This window comes from Scatophagus argus, chromosome 13 (genome assembly GCF_020382885.2).
Source record: "Scatophagus argus isolate fScaArg1 chromosome 13, fScaArg1.pri, whole genome shotgun sequence".
Lineage (NCBI taxonomy): Eukaryota > Metazoa > Chordata > Actinopteri > Scatophagidae > Scatophagus > Scatophagus argus.
Window position 1 is genome coordinate 15498504 of NC_058505.1, and position 8343 is coordinate 15506846.

At 39.7% G+C, this 8343-nt stretch overlaps 1 protein-coding gene across 1 annotated transcript; it reads left to right on the forward strand.

Moving 5' to 3' along the window:
* The first annotated feature begins 296 nt into the window (after positions 1-296).
* On the forward strand, positions 297-8178 carry gtf2b (general transcription factor IIB). Its single transcript, XM_046408161.1, has 7 exons — positions 297-448; positions 2109-2221; positions 4083-4216; positions 4590-4736; positions 6109-6238; positions 6815-7096; positions 7649-8178. The coding sequence occupies exons 1-7, from the start codon at positions 432-434 to the stop codon at positions 7780-7782; spliced, it is 957 nt and encodes a 318-aa protein (XP_046264117.1). The 5' UTR covers positions 297-431; the 3' UTR covers positions 7783-8178.
* Positions 8179-8343: the final 165 nt, after the last annotated feature.

An 8343-nucleotide genomic window follows, 5' to 3' on the forward strand; every position in this document is an offset into this window, starting at 1 on the left:
GCTTTATCAACTGCTTCTACCAACAACTTTTTCTTATTATATTTGTATTTTATGTATTGTGCATTGTCTGTTTTCTCACTGGTATTGTATGTAAATTAGTATTGTGCTGTTTCTTTAACTGGCTGTCGTTGGGTGTAGTCTGGTTTCCGTAATTTGTATCTACATTACATAAAAAATATATATCTGTATGTATCGTACAATCATAAACCTTAGAATTCAGAATTGTCGTACTGGAATTGATCTGACAACCTGCTTTTTAAAATAAAACAACAACAACAACAACAACACACAAAAAACCCAGGATATTCGCAGTATGTAGTTTGGGCCTAACCATTCTCCGTACTCTAAAAGGCACGTGATCAGAAAAAGTTATAAATAGAGGTGCTGCGTTTGATTGTTTCTTTGACACACGGGCTGAGTGAGGGGGTGACATGGCGTCGACAAGCCGGTGCGTAGCAACTTTGACTAAATATAATGTCTTCCCCTTTTTTCTGTGTGGCTCTTAGTATGCAATTTATGCAGAAGCTATCCAGTTAGACGTGGTGAGAGACGCTTGTACTAGTTCAAATATATCTCACCCGTATTCCTACCATTAGATAGGCTAACTTAGCTAGTTAGCAGGTTAGATGTTGCCAGGAGTGACTGTCTGTATCGCCTTTGCATTTTCACACCGTTGTGCTGGCATTCGACAGCTTCAGTAGATCTTCGTGTTACATTTTTGCCGTTTAAGTACATGATAGAACGAGTGCAACGTTGATATGAAGCTCAGACTTAGGCTAACAAATTACATTTCACTAGCGCAGTGTGAGCACTGGATCAGCGCTGCTGTCATTTGTCAACATATTCAGATGATTTTTTGTTTTTGTACAGCTTGTTTACATTTAACCTTTACGCAACGTTAGTCAACAGAAGCTTCTTTGAGTTTCTGACACCGGACGAATACACTCTGGTTTTAGATGGATGCGCTGTTAGTTGTGAGTGTTTTCTGTCTTGCCTCTCATTTGGTGACGTATTGCAATCACTGTAGCCTTGAGGAAACGTTCTTCTCTGACCAGAATGCAAAGGGGAAGAGGAGAATGGAAAGTGCAACTGCGCAACAATGTTGTTATTTGTGCAGTTTTACTCTCCATCATTACATCATCTGTATTGCTTTCGGTTGTTGTTGCATTTAGTCCAGGATTCAGAATATCCCTGTTATTGTTGTTAAAACAAATTTTTACCAGAAACTGTTAGTAGACTAATCAGTTAGTCGATCTACAGAATCAGCAACCAGTAGCTGTTTGTATGATTATACAATTGTTTACGTTATTTTTATGCAAAATACAAAATATTCTCTGATATTTCTTTTATTTTTTTTTATTTCTTTTTCTTTTTGCTTAGGACTTTGGATGAACAAAAGATTAAAAGTCTTTTTAAGACACACCACTTTAAGCTTTGAGAAATGGGATATTTTTTTTCCGAAAGTTTATGATATCTTTTTTTCAGCGGTTAGTTGAAAAAAAGTGTCAGTTTAATCAGTGATGGGAATACTTTTTCAGCTGCAATCAGGATGCTGATGCTTGTTAACTGCCTGTGAAGCTTTGCCTCCAAGTTGACTGCTTAACATGGCTACCCATCGTGACATTTGACATAGTTTTTCTTTATGTATGGATTTACGTGTTGACACTGTCCAAGCCAACTACAGTCAGTTTTGTGTTTTCAGCCTTTTTAGCCAATCAGTGGGATCAATACACACATGATAAAGGAGCCCCTTTCAGGACTGTTGTGGAAAAGTGAAAGTGTAGAACACATTTGGGCATGCATACATAACATTATGTATTTGAATTTTCCTCTGTATACAAAATGGAAATTACCTCAGATATTCTATATATTGTTATTTTTTAATTTGCATTTCCTCTGAATGATTTTTTACTAGTCGCATTTTGCAGGCAATTTGAATCTTTGTTACTTTTCTTAGTTTTGTAACGGTGACGTGTTTTTTTGTGTACTAGTTAATGAACTAACTCCGTACCCTGCTCCATTCTTGTCTGTTTTAATTTCTTCCCTTTCTTGTTCTTTTCATGCACTTTGAGCTGTTTGATCACTGAACTCTTGCTCTGCTCCTTTAGCGGAGAAGCTCTGGCCCTTCCCAGAGTTCAGTGTCCCAACCATCCTGATGCCATCCTGGTGGAGGACTACAGAGCGGGGGACATGATTTGTCCCGAATGTGGCCTTGTAGTAGGTTAGTACGTAATCTATGAACACATGCCGCCTTGCTTTTCAGTCGTTGGGCTTTCTGTGTTACAACACATGCTTCCTTTCCATTTTGGTTTCCTGTTGCTCAGTCTTTTCTTCAGTCGCTCGTCGCAGTCAGATGATCAAACTTAACAGTACACGTTAAGGTTTGCAGTGCTTGTCTTCCTAAACCTGTTTGTTTAGTTTTATTCTGCCCTTGAACATCAGCTGAGTTGAGGGTCTAAACAAAGTCGCAAGCGTGAAGGTAAAATCTGGAAAGGTTAACCACTGTTAATGTGTTTTCCCATAATGTTATTCAGCCTGCATCTGCACATTAATTCCTCAGTGTATGTTTTAACAGTATCTGTCATGTAGACTCTCAGTATTTTAACCATATAAAAATAACATTGGAAAAAAAACCTCTCAGACTCTGTCCATATTATTCTGGACAATTCACAGACTTTACTGCATGTGGTCTGATTACTGCCTTACTGTGTGAGGTCAAAGTGATTTTTTAAACTGAGCACAGCGATGAAGAAAAAAAAAAAAAAATTAACATCAGAGATGCTTTTGAACAAACTGAACAAAGTTTGGTCTTTCATTCAATCTGTCATTTATCATCAAGGCAGACACAGGCACAGATACAAAGTGTTTGAAGCATAAATCATGTGACGCACAGTAAGACAAAGCTGTAAGGGAACACAGAGTTCTCCTCTAATGAGCCCCCTGAGCACAGACCAGGTCAAATGGGAGACGAGAGACGCCGGCCGCTTTCTGATGCAAGCCAAAGTGCCTCCTGTTCTTGCTCCCATCTGTTCGTCTGGCTTCCAAGGAGATGAATGTCACTTCGCTTCTAGACATTAGAAAGACTGTTGGATGTTTTAAAAAAAAAGTCTTAACAGGATTAAAATATCAGAAATCTAATCCTTGACCACAGTACGTCGTTCTAAGAAGAGTCAGTCATAACTGGAAGAAAATAAGACAATATGCCCTGTTTTGTTACAACTATTATATTTTCTACATCTCAAATTTGATGCAAATGAATAACTGAATATTTGTCCAAATCAAATTTTATTCTGTGTTTCCACATCACAATATACAGTACGAAGAGAACACAGAAGTGAGGACAAAGGATGATGTATCAAAAATTATGTGAATGTTAGATTCAGAGCCACAACACTGAGAATATAGCACAGTAAGTAAATAAAACTTGATTAAAAACACTTTAAGTAAAACCTATAGAGCACTATGAACAAGCTGAAGACAGACACCAGGGAGGACTGAGACAGTTTATGAGACTTGGATGCCTGAAGCTATGTTTGCATGAGGGAATTGTGCTGAATATGGCATCATCTCCGGGTTAATTATTCCAGAGGGATGTATTACACCCAGACAGTTAGCATTTGTATGTGCTGGGAAATAACAGAACTTTGAATAAAATTTGTCGTATTCCATTTCTGAGGTTTACCCTTGTCATGTTACATTTTCTGCTTGTGTTTCTATCAAACAGGGAAAAACAGAAACCTGTTTCGGAGTAACAGGTGTAGTTATACATGCAACAGAGTGAAAAGCTGACATTCAAAAACAGAAGCAAGACAATTGTTGATTGAAGTTGTTTTCACTTGTTTATGGTCTGACTAATTTCTGTATTAAGGACATTTAAGTTTCTTCCTCTGTCAGAATCCCTTATTGAAATAAGCTTAATTACTTCATCTGTGCTTCAGAAATACCAGTTAAAAGTTCTTACAACAAAGATTTAAAAAACTGTCTTGTGCTGATTATTTGCTTCTTACAGGTTCAGGTTTTATTTCACATACGTCTTATTTGTTTTTATTTATCATCTTCTTCTTGATTTTGTTTCTCCTCAGGTGACCGTGTAATTGATGTAGGTTCGGAGTGGAGGACGTTTTCCAATGAGAAAGCCCTCAAAGATCCATCCAGAGTGGGAGATGCCCAGAACCCATTGCTCAATGGAGGCGACTTGACCACCATGATCAGCAAGGTGGGACGCTTTAAAATGAGCCTTGTTGTGTGCATGCTGTTCAGAATTATAGTTGTTTCAAAATGTTGGTGTTTGCAGTTCAGATAATTAGAAGGATGTCAAAAGATACCTATACAGCTATTGTCCCTTTATTTAGATGTACTGGTGATGTACACTCATGTAGCAATTAGTGTTTTGCTAATTACATCACTGTTTGCAGCATTTTTATTAATATATCTGATGCAATATTTCTGTGCACTTCTGCAGAAATGTGTCAATGTGTAGTAACGTCTCCTGCAATCACAGTAAACCACTTCCTCAAAGTTATTACGGCTTCTCTTGAAACACAAGAATGCTGAATTGTACTGATAAACATCCAATGCTTCTACCACAGGGAACAGGCGCAGCCAGTTTTGATGAATTTGGTAACTCCAAGTACCAGAACCGGCGGACCATGAGCAGCTCTGACCGGGCCATGCTCAACGCCTTCAAAGAAATCAGCACAATGGCAGATCGCATCAACCTGCCAAGGAACATCATAGTAAGTTTTTTTAAAAGTATCACAAACATGATTTTCTAATGTGCACTTTCCTTTTTTTTAGTTTCCTAAAACAGGTGAACCTAACAATGAAATCCTAACAGGCAATAAAAGAGGCTGTACCATGATGCCTGACACTAAACACACACACTCTTCTGTGACTGGTTTGCTTCAGACACAATTGGTAATGAGTGACCAGTCATTTTTTTAAGAATTTAGGAGTTTCTAAAAGCTTCTTAAAGAGAAATGAAAACTGCACGTGAGTGAAACATAGTGAGCAAGAGAAATGAAAGTAAAACTGACATTGAGGTTAATTGCATAATTTTGTGGCCTATCATATCAAGTGTGGGAACAGTAAAGCAGACTGGCGTCACTGCAGAAGTCGAAAAGCACACGTTCAGCTGTCTCATGTGAAGAGATGTTGTGTACTCAAGACGTTTTCCTTGTTTCCTGTTTTAGAGAGGGAGTCAAGGTCTGCGTTTTAACTCGGTTTGTCTGGCATGCCCTCCTTCACCCTGCCCCAAATCACATTTCTTATCAATAAGAATGATAAGGGAATGAACTCATAAAAAACGATTCCAGTTAAATTAAGGTCAGCAAGATAACTTCGGCTAACATAAACAATATTCATTTAACTTTGTTTCATTCCATGTTTTGTTTTTGGTCATCCCCCACCCTTGAAGTGGCTCTCTGCCCCTCTGTGTGGACCTGCCCTTTAGTCAGAGACATTGGCTCTCCTGGGTGATGATGTACATGATGATGATGATGTAAATAGAATTTTAATTCATTGGGGCAGCCGTGGCCTAGAGGTTGGAGAAGTGGCTTGTGACCGGAGGGTCACCGGTTCAGTTGTGACTGTTTTGAAAACGTCCAGGTTTTTGTCAGGTTTCTTATTTTTCGTTTGTGATGAAAAATCAATGATAAAAATAATTTATTTTTTACATGATTGAATTTGGGAGGGCGACTCGGTGGTGCTATGGTTAACACTGTCTCTTCACAGCAAGAGGTTTCCAGGTTCAAATCCCGGTCTGGGCCCTTCTGTGCGGAGTTTGCATGTTCTCCCTGAGTGGGTTTTCTCTGGGTACTTCGACTTCCTCCCACAATCCCAAAAACATGCACATTAGGTTAACTGCCTACTCTACATTGCCCCTAGGCATGAGTGTGTGTGGTTGTCAGTCTTTGTGTTTGAGCCCTGTGATTGACTGGTGACTAATCCAGAGTGAACCCTGCCTCTGGCCTGTAGTCAGCTGGCATAGGCTCCAGTCCCCCCCGTGACCCTGATGGTTGGATGGATTGAATTGGGGAAGGTTGCTGATATGGACTTTAAGAGGAGGATGTAAACAATGTGTCTGCTGTGAATGTTTTTGCTTGGCAGGACAGAACAAACAACTTATTCAAGCAAGTTTATGAACAGAAGAGCCTGAAGGGGCGAGCCAATGATGCCATCGCCTCGGCCTGTCTCTACATCGCATGCAGACAAGAAGGTGTACCGAGAACATTTAAAGGTCGGAATAAAACTGCTAAATAATTGACAAGTATCCTCTTAGTTCATCTGTGCTGTAGCGCTTGGCTGGTAAAACATTTCATGATTCATTGTTCAGACACTACAGAAAGAAATTATGAATGGTGGTACTATGTTCATACATATTCTCTGAAAATTGCTGTCACCTTTTCCTGATACAGGTACAGGTAAAAAAATAGATGTGTGTATTTTGCCACCATTAATTTAAGGCAATTAAGATTCCTGTCTCTACGGGTTTAAAGAAGAAAACATGCGAATTATAAGATACAATTTTCCTTGTCTAATTGACTGTGGAGAACAGAAATTTATCAGCAGTGGAAACTGGATTTACTGCCTTGTGGTTCTATGTATTAGCACACCAGTCAAGTTTAGTTTACATCCACTGTTTAAATTTCCTCAAGGTGCTCCTGAGATATCCCTTCCCCCAAAATGGGAGAGACAGACATATAGTCAAGTATTGCTGGCACAGAGGCATAAAAATGCTTTAAAGAGCACAATTCATTCACTTCAGTCCATCTAAATGAGTTTCTTCCCCTGATGTCCTCTCCTGCCTCCACAGAGATTTGTGCCGTCTCTCGGATCTCGAAGAAGGAGATTGGCAGGTGCTTCAAGCTGATCCTGAAGGCATTGGAGACTAGCGTGGATCTCATCACCACCGGAGACTTTATGTCCCGCTTCTGCTCAAACCTGGGCTTGCCCAAACAGGTGCAGATGGCGGCGACCTTCATTGCCAGGAAGGCTGTGGAGCTCGACCTGGTGCCCGGCAGGAGCCCCATCTCTGTGGCTGCGGCAGCCATCTACATGGCCTCCCAGGCCTCTGCAGAGAAGAAGACTCAGAAAGGTGAGTGATAGTGATGTAATAATACTGATGGTATTTGTGGTTTCAGTTTCCCCTGCCAAATGGCAGCTGTGGTGCCAGATGTTCTGCCACTCAGTCCAACTGGGTGAGTTTTGGTCTGAATGTGATAGAAGTATTTGTCATTCAGCCATTTTTCCCTGCAGTCTTTAGTCTTGCTACCTGTAGCTTTTTCTCAAACGAAGTGTGTCTCCTTGTGATGAACAACCACAAGAAGAGAAGAGCAGTTTGTATGTTGCCAGGCCTCTCCTGCAGGACCTGCTCTGTGGTTTTTTTCCCGCAGCATTTCACAGTTCATGCTGTCTCCCTCAAAACACATTTTCTTCTGTGATAATTGGGATGCAGGACACGTCTAGTAGAGTTCACTGTGGTCCACTCTAGACATATTGACACACAGACCTGGAACACTAGACTGAATATAATATAGATAAGGCCTGTCTGAGATAACCAGGAAGCAAGTGGACCCATTAAAACTATTATCTACAGGCCAATCTGACGTGATGATTAAAAATAACCGAATCTCTGACACTTCCACAGAAATCGGGGATATAGCTGGTGTTGCAGATGTCACGATCAGACAGTCGTACCGTCTCATCTACCCGCGTGCTGCAGAGCTCTTCCCTCCAGACTTCAAATTTGACACACCTGTTGACAAGCTGCCACAGCTGTGAAGACAACATTGTCTACACAGTAACCATATTTTTCTGCTGTACTTACAGGATTGTATTTTTTTTTTAATTACATTTTTGTTGGATTTGAAAGGTTTCTCTTGTCCTAAGACTTCAAGCCTTTGTCAAGGCACTCTCACAGGAATAAGACACATTCCAGTGCTTAAATAAACAGCTTTGCAGACTGTACTTACAGTATTTCATTTGAGTGTATATACTGTATCATGTATATATGTCCAAGTGGGAAAATGTAATTGATGCTTGCAATTTTAGGCTGGTTTCATACTGTATACATAAAACTTTGCTTTTGTAGACAAATGACCAGGTTCTATTTTGTTAGTTTGTTTGAATTGTTTCAAGTATTTAAAAAAATAAAAGATTTTCATTAAAGCCTGATAATCAGCTCATGGTTTCAGTAATATGTGTTTCCCAAAAAAAAACCAAAAACCTTTGTTACTATACTGGTCTTCCATCTCTTGGTGAACACTTGAATACAACAAAACTTCAGAACTGATGATCCTTTTAAATGAGTTTCCAGAGAGAACAAAAGACAGGTAAAATTTA